Here is a 23,066-nt window from a genome sequence, read left to right as displayed (position 1 = left end):
TGGTGAAAAAAAAAATAAAATAAATTACAGTCAAAGTCAAATAAAACTACTTTTTTTGCCCAAAAAGTGGTTTTATTTAGTAAAAGTGTCAAAACAAATAACACATGCACATATATGGTATCCCCGCGATCGTAACGACTTGAACAACAAAATTAACACATTAATTAAACTGCAGGATGAATGGCGTCCAAAAAAACGCAAAACAACGGCAAAATTCTCTCTTTTCTCCCATTCTCCCTATAAAAAAATTAAATAAAAGTTAATCTATAAGTCCTATGTACCCCAAAATAATACTAATGTAAACTACACATTTGCCCGCAAAAATCAAGCCCACATAGACGAAAAAAATTAAACAAATTAAAATTAAAAAAAGGACGGACCTTGGAATGCGGCGATGCAAAAACAAGTAATTTTTTTCTAAAAGGCTTTTTATTGTGCAAACGTAGGAAAACATATAAAACCTTTACATATTTGGTATCTCCGTAATCGTGCCGACCCATAGAATAAAGTTAACATGTTATTTACGCTGCATAGTAAACGGCGTAAATTTATAAATTGAAAATTAATGCTGGAATAGCTGCTTATTTTCAATTCTCTCCTAAAATAAAGTTAATAAAAGTTAATCAATATATTATAAGCATCTAAAAATGGTACAATTACAAAATACAACTCGTCCTGCAAAAAACAAGCCCTTATACGGCTATGTCGACGTAGTAAAAAAAAAAAGTTACGACTCTTGGAATGCGACCGTGAAAAAACAAAAAATAATCATTAATCATTAACGTGCAAAATGTCCTGGTCATTAAGGGGTTAATGACATAATAAAAGCAATAACATATATATAAAAAAATAATTTCGTGACACCTTCCCTTTAAGGATTATACGGTGGCGGTTTTTTCAGACATAAAACCTGAACCTGTGGCCTAGTGGACAGAATTTTAGCTTTGTAACACAGGAGATGTGGGTTTAATCCCCATCTTAAAAAAGTTAAATGAGAATAATGGAGTTCTCTTCCTCTCTGCTCCCAGAAGATCAAATTATAAATCCTTATCTGGATAATTGGCTCATCAGAGCACCTTTTCAGGACATCCTTCAAGATCATCTCTAAACCACTCTACAGTTACATGGTTTCCTGGGCAATTTAGAAAAATCACACCCCTTCCAATCTCTCATTTGAAGTATTTGGGGTTCATCATACATACGTTGATGACCTTATTCCTGACCGAAGACAGGATCCAGGGCATGATGCAAGCTGTCGGAAGTTTCATCAGCTTCGGATGTGCTCCATACACTTTTGCCATGAAGCCAGAACAAGGTCGGATCTTTAGTGCTGGTTATATCACTCTCATCTCTCCAGAGGTCAGTCCCTCATGGCACCACATCCCCTATAGTCCTCACTTCAAATGCCTCCGGTTTTGGTTGGGGTGCCCATGTAGGGACAGAGTGGATACAGAAGAAATGGTCTACATCAGAGAAGGCCAACCTCAAGGAAATCAGAGCTATCAAATTAGCCCTTTTTCATTTCCAGTGGCTTCTTTTCCAGAAAACTGTCCAGATCCAGTCCAACAGCCTATCAACAGTATTCTATCTATACAAACAGGGGCACAAGAAGTGTTCCAATGACAAGGGAATGCGATCAGATCATGAGGTGGGCAGAAGACAATCTTCAATCAATATCAGCAAACCATATTAGAGGAGACCACCATTCAAGCAGACTGATTAAGTCGGAACTCCTTGCATCCGGGCGAATTGAATGAAGTGTTCCTGCAGATCACGGCCAGATAGGGCAATCCTCAGCTGGATGTTATGGCGACCAGAGCCAACACCAAAACCATCAGCTTCTGCTCCCTTTACAGGTCGGACCACCCAGTGGTCATAGACGGGCTGTCCATATCTTGGGAATTAACGTTCATTTATCCGTATCCCCTAATACATCTGATTTCCAGAGTCCTGAGGAAGATTCGGGACGAGAAGACAACAGCGATCACCATTCTCCCCCCCTGCCCGGGAGAGCATATTTTCTGCTCGCATTAGCGTTATCGAGAGGAAGGTTATGGAGACGACTGTCTTGCAAAAATCTACTGTCTCAACAGGGTTTCTTTCACCCCAAGACGGCATGGCGACTGAGCAGAGCTCCTTAAGATCCAAGGGCTTGTCTAAAGAAGTAGTTAACACCCTGTTTTCATCTAGGAGATCTACTACTTCCAAGGCCTACTCCCCCATCTGGAACATCTCTTTTTCCTGGTGCTTTCAGAAGAACAGTTCTCCGAATAACGTTGCCTCTCTTCTTCTACAGGAGCGATATGAGAAAGGCCTTAGGCTAACACGCTGAAAGTGAATGTGACAGCAATTAATGCTCTATCAGAAGGAAGATTTTCTTGTGATCTTTTAGTATCCAGGTTCATCAAATAAGTCAATCGACTGAAACCTATGTACCACAGTCGTGTACAATCCTGGGACCTTACTCTGGTTTTAGACCGCCTGTGCTCGGCTCCTTTTGAACCAATTGAAGAAACTTCCTTGAAATTTCTCTCATTTATAACTTTCTTCCTAGTGGCCATCACATCGGCCAGGAGGATTAGTGAAATACAAGCGTTACCCTGCAAAGAGCCATACCCAAGACTCTTCCCTGAAGCTGTTGTCCTGAGAACTATGCCAGGGTTCCTTCTCAAGGTTCCTTCTGTATCCAATATTAACCAAGAGATAGTTCTTCCTGTCCTTTCAAGTCAAGATTTTTCTCCAAATCAGGAATTTGCTTGATGTCAAAACAAAAATCCTGCTCCGGTCATGTCCGCAGGACAGACGGATTCAGGTCATAGCGAAAGATACAGATTCTCTGTATAGAGAATACAGAGGAGCCGTATCTAAAAAAGTAATAATAATTTTCAATAAAAACTATTTATAAACTTGCACAAATCACAATGACTGACTTTATTAAAAGAAACAAAATGCCATTCAAAAGGTTTACACAGCCTTTAATGACCAGCTACATTTTTTTGTTTTTGCCTCTCTGCCTTCCAGCAGCCCAAACGTTCTCATTTGCTCATTAACATGGCTGTATCAGGCCTTATTTTATGCAGCAGTAATTGTAATTTTTTTTGGGCTGCACAATTTGGGGGTAAAAATAAATGACTGTAATTTATTTAAAAAAGCGACTTTCAAAATAGATTTTTTTGTTTCATTTTTATAGCACTAACGTTGCACTCTAAATAACCTGTTAAATTAATTTGTCAGGTTATTATGGTCATGTAGATACCCCAATATGTGTAGGTTTTGGTTTTATGTAATGTATGTGCAATAAAATATATTTTATTCTAAATAATGACTTTTTTTATTATCATTATTTTTTATTCCTTTTTTTTATCCTATGAAGGGATAACTTAACAACTTTATTTTATACTTATGTACTTGCTTACTCCTGTATGCCAATACATACTGTATCACTATGACACAAGCTGCCGTTAGGGGAACATAGTGTGCCGTAACAGCAGGCTTACAGAATAGACAGCCCTGGGGTCCTTTCTAGGTTCCCGTGGCTGACTGCAGATGGTTCCCCCAGTCTCCAAGCGTGTCACTGTTTTCCACGGACACAGACCGCGGTGATCAAAGGGTTAAACAGCTGGAATTCTAATCCCAGCTGTATTCAGCAGGCTTCTCTAAGTATAGGAGCTGTTAGTAATAGCTTCGGCTTAGAGCATGAACGCCCACTGGAACGCTCATACGCCTTTTCTTCAGCGACATCGCTGTAGACTCTGGACCTGCACCGCCGGCCGTCAAAAGACAGTGGGCGGACAGGAAGGAGTTAATACAAATTCTGTTATTTGAATTGCTAGTTGATTTCTTTAACAGCTGGTGTGATCCAATAATAGATCAGATGAAGCTTCCAGAATCAGAGTTCTCAGCCATAACAGTTGACAGAGCTTCGACCCTTATAAAGATATTATGAAGTTATTCAGCAGAGAATTTTGGACCTATTTAGATAAAAAAAGTTGAGAAACAATACTGAAAAAGGACTCAATATATATAACTATATATATAATGAATACTCACTACGCACTCACCCACGCATGTACAAGGGCTGGTATAATAGCTGGGTTTCACCTTGGTCGCCCACTATTACTACCCCCTTTATAATCAGGGTCAATAGGGTTATGCCTAGTTCCCCTACCTTTTCCTTATACTAACGTCTACTTGCTTTGCTTCTACTCAACGGAATAAGACCGTACAATAAATACAATTGTATAGTAAATAAAGGGTAATATTTATTACTAACAATAATCACACTTACATATAAAATACACCAAACTAAACACAGAACACAGTAACTGATCACCGTATAGTATCAGTATACCCCAATACATATAACACGTTGATATATACTGAGTATACTCACACTATACGTAGTACAGTATAAACATGATATCATAATCCTAATTATACCGCCACCCACTTATCTAAACATACATATGAATACAGTTACGTTACAATCCAATACACGCTCACTATTTCTGTCTCACTCCCTCCTAATATAACTTTCCCTATACTCTAAGGCTTTATTCAGACGAATGGGAAAAACGTCCGTGCAGAGCGTGTGATTTTCATGCGCGTCGCACGGACCTATATTAGTCTATGGGGCCGTGCAGACATGTGCGTGATTTTTGTGCAGCGTTGCTCCGTTGCAAAAAAGTCACGACATGTCCGTTCTTTCTGCGTTTTCCACGCATCACGCACCCATTAAAGTCAATGGGTGCGTGAAAACAACGCACGGCACACGGAAGCACCTCCGTACGCACAGCGTTTTTCACGCAACACTTGTTAAGCCTATGTAAATGAGTTGACTAAACTAGACAAAACAAGCACAAACCAGGAAGTGGCTTTTCACTTTCTGGGCACATGCGCACAGTTCCAACCGACATCTGCTGCAATGCCACGTGCGTGCGATGTCGAAAAACTGATCTGCTTGGTCCATGAGAGGCCACAGTTGTGGAACACCAACGCAGAGGCCTACCACGACCGCACGGGCAAGGATGTTGGCTGGGATGAGGTCGCGCAAAGCCTCTTCGGACAGGAGTGGGATAAAAGCACCACAAGAGACCGCAAAAAGCATAGGTAAGCGCAGATCTGTATTGATGCTAATGCAATCGGCCATGCTGTAGTGTATATCCTTGTGTTTCACATGTTCCTACTGTGCTTGGTCGCGGGTGTGTCACAGCATCATTAGGCAGGTGTATAATGTTTAGATGTGTTTAAGGTTTTGCGACGTTTCGGACAAGTGCAGTTTTCTGTGATGTCACATGGTGTCCTTTTTTTGTTTGATTGCTGTTCCTATGTCCAGTTGATGATGTTAAAACCCGGTGGAGGTGCTGTCAGGATCAGTTCAGGAGGGAATTTGGAAGCAGAGGGCGAAGTGGGGATGGGGCGCCTAAAAAACGCCCATGCATATACATGAAACAACTAATGTTCCTGAAGGAAATAATGGAGATGCGGTCGTAAGTACTGACTGTACCTTGATGACATGTGTGTGTTCACTGTATAATCGGCCAAAAATGTCTGTTTGTCCCTTGTGGATATGTTAAAAGGAGTAACGCAAAATGTTTCTGGCAGATGCAGTGATAATCTCAACGACACCGAGGAGGAGGCTGGCCATGCGGAGTCGCAGCTGGTCACGGAACAACATCCCGTGCTGCCCTTGACCCCACGCAACCACAAGCAGCCACCCAGTCAAGCAGCCAACCACAGCTGCCACGGGACGTTGACAATCCCCGGACGCCACCAGCCAGGCGCCGGTTGCCACAACAGGTGCCAACGTGGACTCCAGAGTCCTGGAGTACCTCCGCCGCTGTTCAGAGGAGGATGCCTGTGACGCATTTGGCCGTAGCATAGCACCGCTACTCCGGCGAGTACCGGACTACCGGATGGCGCGCGTCCAAGGCTCCATCCTTGCTATTATTGACTCCGCCACTCCTCCTAACAATCCACGCCAGTGCTTCCAGGTAATAGAGCAATGGCGTGGATTGCCTGAGGATTAGGTGCCCTCTACTGCACCTCTCCCTTCCCAGCCTGCAAACTCCTTTCCACGGCCACAGTACCAACGGCCAATGGTGAGCATCATGTCACCTGGTCATGTGGTGCCTCGGGACCGCCCTTTCGCCCCCTACGGCAGACCCCAGCAACCCTTTGCCCAGGGCCCCCGGCAGGGTTCAGCCCTCTGTATCAGCACCACTATGCTGTTGAAGAACATCCTCAGCAGGCCCAGGGACAGTATAGTGGTGCTGAAATGCAGAGCCATCAGTCGCCAGCACAGAGGTTTCAAGATTTGTAGCTGTGTGTAGGCAGATTATGGGGGCTCGATGTTGTGAGCTAAACAGAGAAGACCGAGGTGGTAAATTTAGCATCATGTTGGTGCGTTTTCAATTTTTGGATGCCTGCTGGTTTCTGTTTAAACTTACAGTTCTAAATTACACATTAAAGTGTTTTTTTGGTTGCAAGTAAGATTTGATGTGTTTGCCTCCATCTATGTGCTGGAACCCAGGTTCCCCAAAAGATTCTTTTAGGTAACGTTTGAACATTATGGCCACGTACCAAGATTGTTGCATGCCATGATTGAGGTTAAGAATTTGTACTCGGCACACCTTGCTTGTGTTACAAAAATATATTTTTATTTTTATTATGGATGCCAGAGGCTGTATGTGCGACGTCGACGTTTCGGTCAGACAGACCTTCGTCGGGCACTGAGCCGTGCTGGGGACTGGATCGGTACAAAATGATGCGTGTATAGCGCTGCTGTGGTCAGTAACCGGCGGCTTACCGCTCTGTGTTGGCGCTCATTGAGGTATTAGTGTATCTTTTGTGGTTTTGCTCAATTCCTCATATTGTGCTCGCCTGCATTGCAGTGGTGTGAGAAATGCCGACCAAATGTCTTTTGGCTTGGGATTAGTGAACATGGGCTAAGGCAATGTGCCTCCTATGCTAATGCTCCCTGCACTGTGTTTGGTCCGGGACTTTCGGTCGAAATACGTCCGTCCATTACGGACGTTAATGTGCTCGTGTGAACCCAGCCTTAGTGGAGCCAGGGAGCAGGAACATCTGTGTGACCTCACAGGCTCATGCACGTGAAAGGGAGGGGCCTGGGCCTCATGGAATACCATTATCTAGTAGGGGGGTGGGTATACACCTTTCTGGAGGGACAAATCTATATATATCTACACTCACATGTATATAGATAGAAATATATAAAACACTTCCCTTTACAAATACATACAGTTTAAAGGGAATCCCGGTCTCACCTAGAGAACAGAGTATGAGGGTATGTTCACACGCAGTAGCAAAATACGTCTGAAAACAGCTCCTGATTTTCAGACGTTTTTGTAACTACTCGCGTTTTTCGCTGCGTATTTTATGGACGTTATTGGAGCTGTTTTTCAATGGAGTCAATGAAAAACGGCTCCAAAGACATCCCAAGTGACATGCACGTTTTTGACGCGGGCGTCTTTTTACGCGCCGTCTTTTGAGAGCAACTTGTAAAATTACACCTCGTGGGAACAGAACATTGTAAAACCCATTGAAAGCAACGGGCAGATGTTTGTAGGCGTAATGGAGCCGTTTTTTCGGGCGTAAAACGCCCAAATTACGTCTGAAATAGTGCGTGTGAACATACCCTTATATGTGTAGTGTTACTATTCCCGCTTTATCTAGAACTACAGCAGTACGATAGAGCTGTCAATAACTCATTCTGTCCCAATCTATATAGCAAAGTGGACAAGCGAACTACAGGAAACAGTAAGAGCCTATTGGGATTGCTCCAGTAGCCGGTGTAAAACCTTACAAAAAAAACCCACACAAAACACTTACTAAAAATATATATTTGTAATAACATTTCCTGATGATACATTCCCTTTAATACTAGAATCACACAAGGCATAAGACCGAGCACGTCCTCCGCCTGAGCGGCGCGCATTCCACCTCCGTGACGTCACCACGCACTGGTGTATTCTTAGAGAAGCTGTCAGGAGAGCGGCTTCCTTTCCAGTCATCCAATTCTGCGCATGCTCCGGCTGCGCCCTGCACAAACCATAGAGAGAAACTGCGTTTCGACTTCCGCCTCCCCTTCTGGACTATCACCGTAATGAGTGAAGGTTAGCCTAAAGTCTATGGTACTATGCCGCGGTGCACGTTGGGATATACCCGCCCTCCTCGCCGGTCCTCCCAGTTTGCGCTGCCCGAGGTCCGTGTCTTGTAGCAAGATGGCGGAGCTGGGCTCGGGGTGACCGAACAAGAACAGAAAGAAGCAGCCAACGAGCCTCATAGTTGTCCGTGACCCTGTGTGACAGATCCCGACACATCCGCCATAGTGTGCCCCATAGTGTGACACAGCCAGATCTCGGTGCGTGTCGCTCATTCATCGGCGACTATCAGAGCCTGTGTAGGGAACTGTCATTCACGTATCAAGTCTCTGTGTGCATGGCCCGGGGGGCCGGCCTGCTGGACTAGTTGTGTGTCTGTTGGATTGTGTCGGGTTCTCGCATGAGTTCCCCGGACCAGAGGCGGCGGCAGCAGAAGGAGAGAGAGGGATCCCCGGAGCCTGAGAAGAGGAGAACACACACCCCCTGCAGCAGCCCGGAACTCAGCCCCGGGGGAGACAGGTCAGCGAGGGTCTCCTGTCTGCACTGTGACGCCTCTATATAAAGAGGGGGGAGGGATCCAGTTCAGGCCTGGGCACTGACCGCTCCATAGAGATCTTATGATGAGGCCTATCTCCCTCAGGTTACAGGCTAGGCTATAGTGATCTCTATGGGGATAGTGCATATATGGGAGCATGTAGGGTTAAAGGGCCCATGAAGATGTCCTGTGCACCTTTCCAGTATAGGGTAGAAATAACGACTATAAGTGCACCTCTAACCGCAGGCGGTGAAGCGTTTTGTTGTATTGTAATCTTATTACATTATCTCGCTCAGCACTATGAGCGTCTTTGCTGTTCTATGAAATACAGGGAAGGAAAACAAAAGAGAGAGTAATAGTTGCTTATAACGCCCAATCAGGTTGCTGTTCTCATTTTCCTAAGACTTTCAGAAATGAAAGCTGGAACCTGATTGGTTGCCACGAGTGACTTCACTTTCCCTTGTTTTGATAGTTCTCCCCCAGTGTATCTGCAGTTTATCTGACCGTCTTTATAATTTGATCGCCCAAGTTGTCAGAGGCCATGTTCAGAATCTAGAGAATACCACCAATGATGTGAATTATAAGCTACAATATACAATGAATTATAATCTACAATAGTGACAGTGTTATGGAATAGCTGAGAGCACCCACTAGTCTATTGCACCACAGATTGGGGGGGGAGGGTCCTGCATGTTACTTTCCTCTGCATACTGAAATGGTCAGGTGTGACAGAATGTCTGCCTTTCTCTACCAATGACTAAGGCCTCATGCACACGACAGTATTTTCTCCCACCCGTAAATACTGGCGTAAATACGGGTCCGGTGTCACAAGTATTCGACCCGTTTTGCACCAGTATTTACGAACCCGTGCCCGTAAATATAGGTCCGGTGTCACCCGTATTCCACCCATATTTACGGCCACGTTTTTGGCGGCAAAATAGCACTGCACTAATCGGCAGCCCCTTCTCTCTATCAGTGCAGGATAGAGAGAAGGGACAGCCCTTTCTGTAATAAAAGTTAAAGAAATTCATACTTACAGGCCGTTGTCTTGGTGACGCGTCCCTCTCTTCACATCCAGCCCGACATCCCTGGATGATGCGGCAGTCCATGTGACCGCTGCAGCCTGTGATTGACCTGTAATTGGCTGCAGCGGTCACATGGCCTGAAACGTCATCCAGGACGTCGGGCCGGATGTCGAGAGGGACGCGTCACCAAGGCAACGGGCGGGAGACCGGACTGGAGGAAGCAGGAAGTTCTCGGTAAGTATGAACGTCTTTTATTTTTTACAGGTTTATACTGATCGGTAGTCACTGTCCAGGGTGCTGAAAGAGTTACTGCCGATCAGTTAACTCTTTCAGCTCCCTGGACAGTGACTATTTACTGACGTCGCTTAGCAACGCTGCCGTAATGACGGGTGCACACATGTAGCCACCCGTCATTACGAGAGCTCCATAGACTTCTATGGACTGTCCGTGCCGTTATTACGGCCTGAAATAGGACATGTTCTATCTTTTTCAACGGCACGGGCACCTTCCCGTGAGAAAACGGGAAGGCACCCGTCGCCAATAGAAGTCTATGAGCCCGTTATTACGGGTCGTAATTACGACCCGTAATAACGGGAGTTTTTACGGTCGTGTGCATGAGGCCTAATACAACCAAAAAGGGGATATACAGGGTCCCCCTAACATGGCACTGCCTACTCTGCCAATTCAATGGATAAGGTAATGTCCCTCGGAAGTCCGTCCTAAGGGTATGTTCACAGGTGGGCAATTTGCCAAAGAAATTTCTGCGACTGTCCTATTTATCTGAATGCAGCTTGCAGAAATCCATGCACATGCTGCAGATAAAAACCCATTCACCTGTATGGGATGGTTTTTTCAGTCGCAGAAATGTCTGCGCTCTATCTGCCGCTTGTGAATACACACCCTATAAGTTAGGAACCTGTAGCAAATTTCTATTCTCGTTGGCTACCTTGCTAGTAGAATTTTGTCACGCCCTGCTCCATTCTTTTTCTATCCTGTACATCTTGGGCCTTGTTCACACTGCGGACTTTGCACGCATTTTTTAAGCCATACAAAAATACTTCCTGGTCATCTTGTCCAAGAGCAGCTCTCTTGTGGGCAGAAATGCCTATTCTTTATCAGGTGCTTCTACACATAAGACAGCATTGAATGGATAAAACTTCCAGGACGTGCTGGTACTCTGCTTCTTCAATATTTTTGTATAGCTTCCTACCCCTTAAAAGTCTTGTGATAGATATGAAGAGACATGTGCAGTAGGGCTGGGCAATTCGAAATCGAGATTCAGCGCAATTAATCGACGTCATTTTGTAAATTACGATTTTATCAATTATTTTTTACAAGTTTAAACTGTATCTGCATCTTCACTACTATTCACTATGTATTGCTGGACGCGAGGCAGTGATGTCGTTGCGCCTGTCTGCGCGATTCCGCACAGACCCGAGTAGCAGAGGGATCTGCTCTACTTGTCGTTGGAACGGGGTTAGGTGAGTGTGTATGATATATTTTTTTTTTTTATCGGGCACTATTGGGGGCAATATACTGTATGGGGGCAGTGTCAGGGGTTATATTATATACAGTGGTATATATAGGCGTGGCATGCAAAAAGGGAGTGGCCTAAATCGTTTAATAATCGGAATCGAGGTTACATGTTCAATTAATCATGATTTTGTTTTAAGTCCTAATTGCCCAGCCCTAGTGTGCAGTACTATTAAACTGCTCCAGCTAGGGCTGGGCAGTTAATCGAAATTCATCGACGTCCTCTTGCGAATTTCGGTTTTGTCAATTTATTTTCCAGTTTAAACTGTAGCTGCATCTTCAGGACGCAGATCTAGTTGAATCCAATGGTAGAGCAGGGGACAGTCAGGTACCTTTTTTACTATTCACAATGTATCGCTGGATGTGGGCAGTGACGTCATCGTTCCTGTCTGCGCCGTGCCGCACAGACCAGAGGGATCACCTCCACTCGTCATTGGAATGGGTTAGGTGAATATGTATACTATTTTTATCAGGCAGCTATGGGGGACACTATACTGTGTGGGATGCATATATGGGGCCATTATACTGTGTGAGGGCAACTATAGGGGCATCATACTGCGTGGAAATCGGCTATAGGGGCATTATATTATGTAGAGGCAGCTATGGGGACATTATATTCTGTGGAGGGCAGTTATAGGGGGCATTATACTATGTGGTGGGCAGTTACGGGGGCATTATACAGTGTGGTGGCAGCTATGAGGGTCATTATACTTCAGGGGCAGTTATGGGGGCATTATACTGTGTGGAGGGCAACTATAGGGGCGTTATACGGTGTGACGGCAGTTATAGCGGCATTATAATGTGTGGGGGCAGCTATGGGACAGTATACTGTGTGGGGAGCACTATGGGGGCATTATACTGTGTGGAGGCAGTGTCGGGTTATTTTGGGATAAAATATTCACTGGCGTAGCATTCAAATAGGGCACATAGCATACAAAAGGGGATGTGGCCTAAATAATCGTCCAATAATCGTAATCTCATGTTCAATTAATCGTTATTTTGATTTAGGTTGTAATTGACCAGCCCTAGCTCCAGGGTTACTGCGTATACCTCGGTCGGGAGCTGCAGATAGTTGGCGGGGTCGGGAGCTACCGCACATGCATCAGAAGTGCACTACCCCCACCATCCTCTACACTTAAAGAGGCTCTGTCACCAGATTTTGCAACCCCTATCTGCTATTGCAGCAGATCGGCGCTGCAATGTAGATTACAGTAACGTTTTTATTTTTAAAAAACGATCATTTTTGGCCAAGTTATGACCATTTTTGTATTTATGCAAATGAGGCTTGCAAAAGTCCAAGTGGGTGTGTTTAAAGTAAAAGTCCAAGTGGGCGTGTATTGTGTGTGTGTGTACGTCGGGGCGTTTTGACTACTTTTACTAGCTGGGCGTTCTGACGAGAAGTATTGTAAGGCTGGATGTAGAGAAATATCTGACAAGCGGGACACTTTGGAAAAATCTTAATGTTTAGGATATATTTATATTTAGGTTGGCAGTCATGAGAATGGATTTAAGAGATGAGGATACTCCGTTAAAATAGGAAAACTGATATTTTAAATTTTGTATGACAAGTTCTGATCACTTGAAGTAACCGGTCCAAAGCCTGAAGCTGCACTACTGACAAGTTCTAATGACAAGATGATTCCTGCCAGCTACAATGATGCCATGAAGACCCTGTGTGGGTTAAAATCACTATATGCAACTATATCTACCTCCTACATGTCTTGAATAGTGGCAGTTATGTGTGTATGTGTATATATCTCTATATCTATGTATAAATCAGGGCACATGTCATCAGAATCCATCAGCAGTGCAGCTTCACGCTTTGGGCCTGGAACCTCAAGTGGTCATATCTTAGCATAGGGTAAGATTTGAAAAATAAACTGTTTCACATGTGTAAGGCCCCATGCACATGACTGTGCCCATAATCACAGTGGTACTGGCGGGCGCGGACAGCCACACACATTTGCGGGCCGTGCTTTCATATAAAGTATGGGAGCACGGTCCATAAAAAGCAAAAAATAAGACATGTCCTATCTTTTGCGGAGCCTTTCTCCGGCACGGACACCTTCACGTAAATATAAGGGAAGGTGTCCGGCGGCCATAGGAATGAATGGTCCGTAATTACGGACCGTAGTTCCGGACCAAATCTACAGGCCTAATGCACACTAAAAAGCCAGACCAGAAAGACCCGCTTCTGACACGACCACTGCATAACTCCCGATGCCTCGAGGCAGCCGGAACTACTGATTGGAGTGGGATCTGGGTGTCAGACCTCCACCGATCTTATACTGATGACCTATCCTGTGAATAAGTCATCAGTATGAAAAACAGCCCCATGCCCAGACTACCCCTTTAAAGGGATTTTCCACCCCTAGATATTTTTGTTATATCCACAGTACCTCTAGTACCCCTACTATTGGGAACATTTTATTCAACTGACCCTTATTCCGCCAGGTGATGTATCTGCCGGTTGCTAGATCCAAGAAGGGGTGACCATCCATTTAAAGGGGCTGTTCAGGCAGACGTGCATATTTATTGTTCTGTTCACGTTAATTTTATGTGCTGTAATAATCCTTGTTTTGTTGCTTTGACTACCTGCATTTGGCGGCTTTGTTTGTAACCCGCTCTATTTGACTGTTATTGCTTATAATAATTTGTCATTAAAATCTAAATTTAAAAGCCAATTAAAATGAGGTGATTTCACCAGGATTACAAAAACATGTCTGCTTTCTCCAAAAAACAGTGCCACACCTGTCCATGGGTTGTCTTGTTTTACAAGGCGACTCCATTGTAGTAAATTGGGCTGAGCTTCAATGCAACACACTCCCTATGCACAGGTGTGATTCTGTTTTTTCGAAGAAAGCCGCCATGTTTTTGTAATCCTGGAAAATCCCTTGTGCAGCTGTTTCTGTAAGAATATGTTGAAAATGTAGGTACGTAGCTTTGGAAATCCGTTCCATTCTGCAGGTCTTATTCAGATGAAGACATTTCTGCAACAAATCTTCCATGTATGAATATAACCAATAGACATAAACGTAGAAAGCAGCACACATGAGTGGCCACCTTTTTATTTAATCTGTTTGGATGTGGTAACTACCTAAACTGGCAGACCAATGGTCAGAGAACCCCTGTTTTCTGATAGGTAGTGGGGTCCCAGAAGCATGCCATAAATATCTATGGTGAGAAAATCCCTTTAATAGTGTACAAATCTGGGTTTCCTTTCTATCTATTTTCTATTAGTCACGTCTGAAGTAAATGATGGATTTTATGGCTAAGTCAATATGTTGCAAAATAAATCTGCAGCGAATATATGCGTCAAAATCGGCTTGTAATGATTTTGCAGTGAATTGTGCTACAGATTCACTGCAAATTTTACACTATTCATTGAAAGGGTGTGGTCCGCGGTGAAACTACATTTTTGAAAATCTGCAGCATGCTCGTATTTCCACTACATGAGGATGGGATTGTACTGTATTGTCCTATATATTGCCATGGATTTAAAGTGCGGAAGCTGCTCTGCAAATCCACGGCAATTCCACCACGTCTGAACGTGGCCTCATAGGCATGGGTTATCGGTAATCTGTTCATAAATGCACCTTTCGAACAGTTCTGCGCACACTTTAGTTTCCCCGGTCCACCAGGACCAAGAGTGAATGAGTGTTAACGATGAAGGCATTTCTATTGTGGGTTTATATTACAGATCCCCTTTATTTTTACGGCTTCACTAAATATAAAGAACATTCAATTTCAGAACCTGCTTTCTGAGTCGTCTTTGCGTGCAGCATATTCCTGGTAACTTCACTAGCCTGGCTTCATAACAAGCCTGAGCTGTCACTTTCATGTCTGGAGGTAGTGCTGAGGAACATCTGTATCAGTTTACTAGAGAGGAATGCAAGAGTGCAGTTTGTCAAATGCAGTGGACTCCTGATATAGCACATCATGTTTTCAGTCAGCGGCTTGTATCCACAGTTGGTTAATGCCTCAAATAAATTAATCAACATACTAAAATTTGGTTAGAGGAGCTGTCCTCTCTCCTGACTTATCTGTTTTAGTAAATCATTGTATCCCCCATAATATAACAATTCTGGAATATCTTTTCCTTGAACTGTGTTTTGCCGTTCCTCTGTTATTCCACCTTAAAATTTATGGATATATTGACAACTGGGTGTTACCAGTTGGGGGTGTGTCCCTACACCATCTGACACTGTCCAATCAGTGAAGACAGAGTGAGACTGTGTAGGGACACTCCCCTTTGACAAGGGGAATGGTAACACTAAGTTGTCCATTCATAAATTTGTAGGCAGAATAACCGGATCGGCACAATGCAGAGTGGCAATCGGCAGCCCCATAGATAACAATTCCGCACAGAAAATCTGCACCATATCTGCTTCATGTGGATCTTTCCTTACTGTGTTTCTTGTGGGGGAGGCTTATAACTGACATAAAAGGGGGGAAATGTGCCTGTAGCATTCAACAGTTTTATTCTTTTAATGATTAAAAGGGTCTCTGGAAAAGTAGAGCTGTGATGTGTGGGATTTTCATGTCCTCAAAGCATTCCAACATGGCCACATACTTTCATGCTAATCTTTTTGTCTGTGGTACTGAAAACAGTAGTCCGACAGATGTTAGGTGGGTGTCTCACATTGTGGTTTATGTGTTTTTTGCTCTAATTTAACAAATATCGTGTAAAATGGGGCAATTTTGCCGCGATTCAAGGCAAAAGACACATTTAAACCGCAGGTTTGTTGCAGAAATTTCCATGGCTAAAAAGTATATTCCATTCATCTGAATGGGGTTGTTTCTGCACTATTTCCATGGATTTCTACAATCCCCATTCAGATAAATAGGACAGTCACAGAAATGTCTGCAACAATAATGCTGCGTATGAATTCACCCTAAATAGGAGCACTTATCGTTCATGCTTTAAAATCTTTTTAAACGTTGGTGGTTAAACGCTACAGTTTGCTATTGCCCTAGAAAATCTATATGGGGTACTGCAGGCGCATGATATTTTTATTCAATAAACGATTATTTTCCTTTCTTTGCTGATGAGCATTCCATAAAAAAATTAATAATAATGTAGCCCATCCTTTATATCCACGGCCTACTTTATGTGAATAATTTTTTTTCTCTCTGTGTATCACTTTGCTCACTGTTTAGTTTACATTGCCCATGTAAGGCAGAATAATGTCTTTTTCTTCAAGTTTTCTAGTATTAATGAAGCTTGCTACGATATAAATACATAGAGGTGCTCAGACACTTGCTAGTGGCACCTAACTTGTAACTTAACCTGCTGAGTCTTTATATTTAAAAGAATAATGTCGTCTATTGCGCCATTCTACCTGGTAAAAAAAAAACAACTGATCTATTATATCTTTCATAGATCCTTTAAAACGGATACTGACACCAGTGTGAACAGTGCCTTACTAAGGACTCATGCACGCAGCCGTATTACAGTCCTGTGTTGTATGGATCTATGATACCATGCTCATAAAATGAGAAAAAAATGTTTTCAAGAATTCATACGCAAAAGAATATGCCACAGATTTTTTTAACGCAGGTATTTTGCCCTAGAAACAATGGCTCAGATTTACTAAGACTAGTGGTCTTCTGTCTACGACTGCTGTATAAAACTTCAGAGTAAGGCCCCATGCGCATGACCATAGATTTCGTCCATAATTACTGACCCATTTATTTCTATGGCCGACGGGCACCTTCTCATATATTTACTGGAAGGTGTCCATGCCGTATGAACCTTCCATAAAAAATAGGACATGTCCTATTTTTTTATTTTACGTACTGTGCTCCCATACGTCATAATGGGAGCATGGTCTGCAAATGCGGACAACTGTCAGTGGCCGGCCGACAGTTTTGTGCATGGGGCCTAAGTTGCGGCCTGCCTTTCAATACATTTTTCACATAGCGAACTGGAGTAGAACTTGCAAGTACTGCCAACTTCTGGTGTAAATGATAGTAAATTTGCTAAGCTACGATTGGCCTGCCCCTCCCACTAATCCCCTCATTTTTTTTTTTTTAAAGTGGAGAGTGGAAAAAAAAAAGTCAGTTTTTTGTGCTAAACAGCTGTGCGACAAAATGTTCCATTTTTTTTCGTCCAGAATAGGGGCTCGTTCAGAAAATCACGCAGAACACACTGACCCATTGATTTCAATGAGGCCATTCACACAGGCAGGAGTTTTCACGCAGCGTGTGTCCGTTGCGTGAATCTCACTGCATGTCCTATATTGGTGCGTTTTTCACTTACCTACATGCCCATTGAAGTCAATGGGTGCGTGAAAACTCACGCGCAGCACACGGATACACATCCGTGTGATTTGCGCATCAATTCCATTGAAAAAAAAAAAGAAAGATGTGCTTTGCGTGTGCGTGAAAAACACATGCCACTCACAAAGCACAGATGCAGTAACGCAACACACGGACCAGATTTACGCGCGTAAATCTGTCACGCTCGTGTGAATGTAGCCTAATTCTGTAAATGGCATAACCAATCTCTCCCAATGCATCTAGGGAAGAATACACGCAGCAATGTTGAATCTGTTTGCATACACAGCTTGTGGTGTAACGCAGGCTTCTCTTGTAGTGTATCGTCAGTCTCCGGTAGAAATGTGCCCGTATTCTGCTCGTGTTAAACTGGCCTTATGTGTACACCCTGGAGGTGAATCACAATAAAAGACTTATTGGTTGCAAGCAAATAAATGTACAGGCATGGCCTGCGTTGCCATTTCCTTTACATATGTCAGTAGGAAACACACATTGTATACTCCTTTAATAGGTATTGAACCCTATGTAACGTTTTATCCGTAAAGGGGTTTTCCCACTAAGCACATTTATCACCTAGTGGTCGCGCATGTGCGCTGCCACACAATTGAATGTCTTTGGTGCTGACAGACAGCTGGGTACATCGCCCCCCATGACAAAATTATACCCTAAAGGGCATATGGTTATGGGTTCTTGTTGTGGATGTGATTGGCAGCCTTCCCTATACGAGTGTAAATACAGAGATAGCTGTCAATCAATGAGGAACTCCTAATCTCAGAATGAGCAGAGGTTTAATTGAATAAATTACAAGGTATACCGAGTGTTTTGCTACAAAACTACACATTCTGCTCCGCTACACCTTCTGTATAACACGCTGCCTGCAGATTAGACTGCATTTTTAGCTTGACCGGTTCCCTTTTAAGCAAAAATCATAAGTAATGGGCATACTAATTGATAGCAGTGTTCATACTGGCAGATGTGTTAGAGCTTGTCCACACGTAACGGAATTGCTGCAGAAATCCACTAAAACTAGCAGGATTTTCGCTGTGGTAAAACCACCATTTCCTGCATTTTTTACTGTCGATAATGGTGCAGGTTTTGCTGTGTTCTCAATGCTGGGAGATGGTGACATCTTTGAAACCGCAGCAATTTAGTCCACTTTCCGCAGCAGGAGTTGACATGCTGCGGAACGAAAAATACGCACCACAGGTGAATTTCGGGATGGAAATCTTACTCAGCTTGAGGACACTACTACTGTGTTCCGCTGCGTATTTTCCATCCGGAATTGCTGTTACGTGTGGACAAGCCCTTAGGCTGCATGCACACGTGTAATTTGGTGCAGAAAATCTGCAGGTAATTCCACCGGTAAAATCTGCAGCTAATAGTGTGTTTTTTTTTTAAATGCATTTTTAGGTGCAGTTTTTACATCTTGATGTGGAAATAGCTGCGGTTTTACGCTGCTGATTTTGGTGTGTTTTTTTATAAGCTTGTCAGATATAATTCTGAGGAGGAAACGCAAGATAAATTGACATGCTGTGGATATTTAAACACGCACTACAGGTCAATTTACGTTCGTAAAAATTCTGCAACGTGTAGATGAGACTACTTGAAATCTCATTTACTTTGCTGGTACTGTATTACGTTGCAGATTAGCCTCCGAAAAATGTGCGCCAAATCGTGTGCATTTGGCCTTCGGGTTTCATTCATGCAAGCTTATTTCAGGTCCATGTTTACTCCTGTATGTTGACCTTCAGCACTAGGAAGAAATTTACCTGGGAAAAATTTTCCTTTCTGTGATTTATTTTTTATTTTTATGGCAACAAAAAAATTAAACACAGACCAGAAAATCACATTATGGATGCTGCAAATCTGTTTAGTGACCTACATTTACAAGATAGAGCAAAAACTCTATACAGCAGTGTGCCGAAATAGATTATTCATAACACAAAGTTCTTGTATTAAAGAGGACCGGTCACAACTCCTGACATGACTGTTTTAGGCCTCATGCACACGAACGTATTTTTTTCCTCCCGTAAATACGGGTCCGGTGTCACCAGTATTCCACCCGTATTTAAGGGCACATTTCGCTGCAAAATTGCACTGCACTAATCGGCAGCCCCTTCTCTCTCTCAGTGCAGGATAAAGAGAAGGGGCAGCCCTTTCCATAGTAAAAGAAATTAATACTTACCCGGCCGTTGTCTTGGTGACGCGTCCTTTCAACATCCAGCACGACCTCCCTGCATGACGCGGCAGTCCATGTGACCGCTGCAGCCTGTGATTGGCTGCAGCGGTCACATGGGCTGAAACGTCATCCCAGGAGGCCGGACTGGAGGAAGAAGCAGGGAGTTCTCGGTAAGTATGAACTTCTATTTTTTTACAGGTAGCTGTATATTGGGATCGGTAGTCACTGTCCAGGGGGCAGAAACGGTTACTGCCGATCGCTTAACTCTTTCAGCACCCTGGACAGTGACTATCACCTGACGTTGCCTAGCAACTCTCCTGTAATTACGGGTGCACACACATAGTCACCCGTAATTACGGGAGCCCCATAGACTTCTATGGGCCTGCCCGTGCCATTATTGCGGCCTGAAATAGGACATGTTCCATATTTTTCAACGGCTCGGTCACCTTCCCGTAAGCATACGGGGAGGTACCCGTGGCCAATAGAAGTCTATAGGCCCGTAATTACGGGCGTTAGTAAGTAATTTTATTCCCCGTTAAATAATAATTCTGGATTGTCTTTTCTTGTAACTCTGTGTCGTACCATTCCTTTGTTCTTCCGCAGGCAAATTTATGAATAAATTGACAACTTGGTTTTACCAGTAGGAGGCGTGTTCCTACACAGACTGACTGTCCAATCCGTGCTGACAGAGTGAGACTGTCTAGGGACACGCCCCTTTGACAATTTATTCATAAACTTCTAGAAGGAACGCATCGCACGGACCTATGTTAGTCTATGGGGCCGTGCAGACTGTCCGTGAGTTTCACGCAGCGTGTGTCCGCTGCGTAAAACTCATGACATGTCCTATATTTGTGCGTTGTTCGCACATCACACACCCATTGAAGTCAATGGGTGCGTGAAAATCACGCGCAGCACACGGAAGCACTTCCGTGTGACGCGCGTGATTTGCGCAACAGCAGTAAAAAGTATGGATGAAAACAGAAAAGCACCACGTGCTTTTCTGTTTACAAACAGTGTCATAATGATGGCAGCTGCGCGAAAATCACGCAGCCACGCATCAAACGCGGCTGACACACAGAGCTGTTAAAGAGGCTCTGTCACCACATTATAAGTGCCCTGTCTCCTACATAAGGAGGTCGGCGCTATAATGTAGGTGACAGTAATGCTTTTTATTTAATAAAACGATCTATTTTTACCACTTTATTAGCGTTTTTAGATTTATGCTAATGAGTTGCTTAATGCCCAACTGGGCGTATTTTTACTTTAGACCAAGTGGGCGTTGTACAGGGGAGTTTATGACGCTGACCAATCAGTCATGCACTCCTCTCCATTCATTTACACAGCGCATAGGGATCCTGTTAGATCCTTATGTGCTGTCTTATAGTAACACATTAACAATACTGATGTGTTTAGACAGTGAATAGACATTCCACTGGATGTCTATTCACAATCTCTGCACTTCGTTACTCTGTGGTAGTTACAGCAGAGGAAGCGTGATCTCGTTGTAACCTGTCATTTACCGTGTAATTTCGCGAGATTACGCGTCCTCTGCTGTAACTACCATAGACAGAGTAACGAAGTGCAGAGATTGTGAATAGACATCCCGTGGAATGTCTATTCAATGTCTAAACACATCAGTATTGTTAATGTGTTAGTATAAGACAGCACATAAGGATCTAACAGGATCCCTATGTGCTGTGTAAATGAATGGAGAGGAGTGCATGATGCTGATTGGTCAGCGTCATACACTCCCCTGTACAACGCCCACTTGGTCTAAAGTCAAAATACGCCCACTTAAGTATTAAGCAACTCATTAGCATAAATCTAAAAATGCTAATAGTGGTAAAAATAGATCGTTTTTCTAAATAAGCATTACTGTCACCTACATTATAGCGCCGATCTCCTCGTGTAAGAGATAGGGCACTTATAATGTGGTGACAGAGCCTCTTTAATTACAAAACGCACACCCTCGTGTAAATCCGGCCTTAGGGATGTCACCATACCAGAATTTGGACTTCGATACCGATACTTTGTGTAGTATTGCGATTTTCGATACCAAAAAAGTTCTTCCATTCTGTGATGAGGCGCGTGGTGTGATGAATTTTGAATGTGCCTCACATTAATAGTTATTAACCCCATCATGTTTCTCAGTTATAATGGGTTAATGTGTTAGGTACATGATGGGGTTAATTACTATTAGGGCGGATTTACATGAGCGTGTGCGTTATTTGCGCACGCAAAAAACGCTGCGTTTTGCGTGCGCAAAAGGCACTTAACAGCTCCCTGTGTCATCACATAGGATGTGCGGCTGCCGCCATCATTATGACACTCCATTTGGATTTTTGTATAAAGAAAAGAACGTGGTGCTTTTCTGTTTGTAAACATACTTTTGACTGCTGTTGCGCGAATCACGCGCGTCCCATGGAAGTGCTTCCGTGTGGTGCGCGTGATTTTCACGCACCCATTGACTTCAATGGGTGCGTGATGTGTGAAAAACGCAGAAATATAGGACCTGTCGTGAGTTTTACGCAGCGGACACGCTGCGCAAAAATCACTGACAGTCTGCACTGCCCCATAGACTAATATAGGTCCGTGCGAGGCGCGTGAAAATCACGCGTGTTGCACGGACCTATATCACGTTCGTGTAAATCCGCCCTTAATGTAAGGCACATGGAAGTTAAATTCATCACACCTCGTGCCGCACATTAATAAGTGAAAGAAAGAAGTTTTTTTTTATTTTTTATAGCGTACACATCATAAATGACGCAAAAAATGTGTTGTGCAGGTTATTACGTGTGTATTATGTGTGTATCTTATGTATTGAGACTTATTTTAATATTTATTGAAAAAAATGTGTATGTTTTTACTTTTTTATTTTTAAACTTTAATGTACTGGCATATATCTATATGCCAGTATGTTAGCCTGTTTACGGATAGTACACCGCCAGTTCTTAGGGCATACCTAAGTATGCCCTAACAGGAAATATGGTAAGACATCCCTGGGGTCCTTCTTGGGACTGTCTGCCCATATATGGTATGTCAATCAATCGTGTCACAGGGAAGCCTCACAGGAAATCCCTGTGACTCGATCCAAGGGGCATTCCCCCTTCTAATTTTCCCCTTGACTGCTGTGGTCAGCTTTGATCGCAGCATTCAGGGGAATAACGGCAGAGATGAGCGGTTTCTCTCATCTCTGCCGTTAGAGTGGGACTGCGGCTGTTTAATACATCCATTGCCCCGCTCCTGACAACAAGTGTGCACGTGGTTAGCATGAGGTGATGCGGCCCGCACTGCGGTACTAAGTGGCAGGCACTAAAGACCGAACACGGGGGTGTTTTGCAGTGCGTCCGTCATGTTCGGTCTTCAGTGCTTCCTCTCATATCTAGCAAAGT

The 23,066-nt window shown here is 43.6% G+C and overlaps 1 protein-coding gene across 3 annotated transcripts in view; it reads left to right on the top strand.

Moving 5' to 3' along the window:
- Positions 1–8,020: 8,020 nt before the first annotated feature.
- UBE3A (ubiquitin protein ligase E3A) overlaps positions 8,021–23,066 on the top strand; it is a 61,683-nt gene continuing 46,637 nt past the window's right edge. The window contains exon 1 of one of the 3 annotated variants that reach the window (XM_075852603.1): positions 8,021–8,135. Coding sequence is in view for 1 of the 3 variants with exons in the window: in XM_075852602.1 (XP_075708717.1) it covers positions 8,524–8,642 (119 nt within the window). In the remaining 2 variants the exon portion in view is untranslated. Of the gene's footprint in view, positions 8,136–8,156; positions 8,643–23,066 lie in introns of those variants that run through there. The other 2 variants (XM_075852604.1, XM_075852602.1) reach the window with 2 other exon arrangements.

Source organism: Rhinoderma darwinii, chromosome 2 (genome assembly GCF_050947455.1).
Source record: "Rhinoderma darwinii isolate aRhiDar2 chromosome 2, aRhiDar2.hap1, whole genome shotgun sequence".
NCBI lineage: Eukaryota > Metazoa > Chordata > Amphibia > Anura > Rhinodermatidae > Rhinoderma > Rhinoderma darwinii.
The sequence above is the reverse complement of the archived record's forward strand: the minus strand, read 5'-3'. Positions and strand labels throughout refer to the sequence as shown.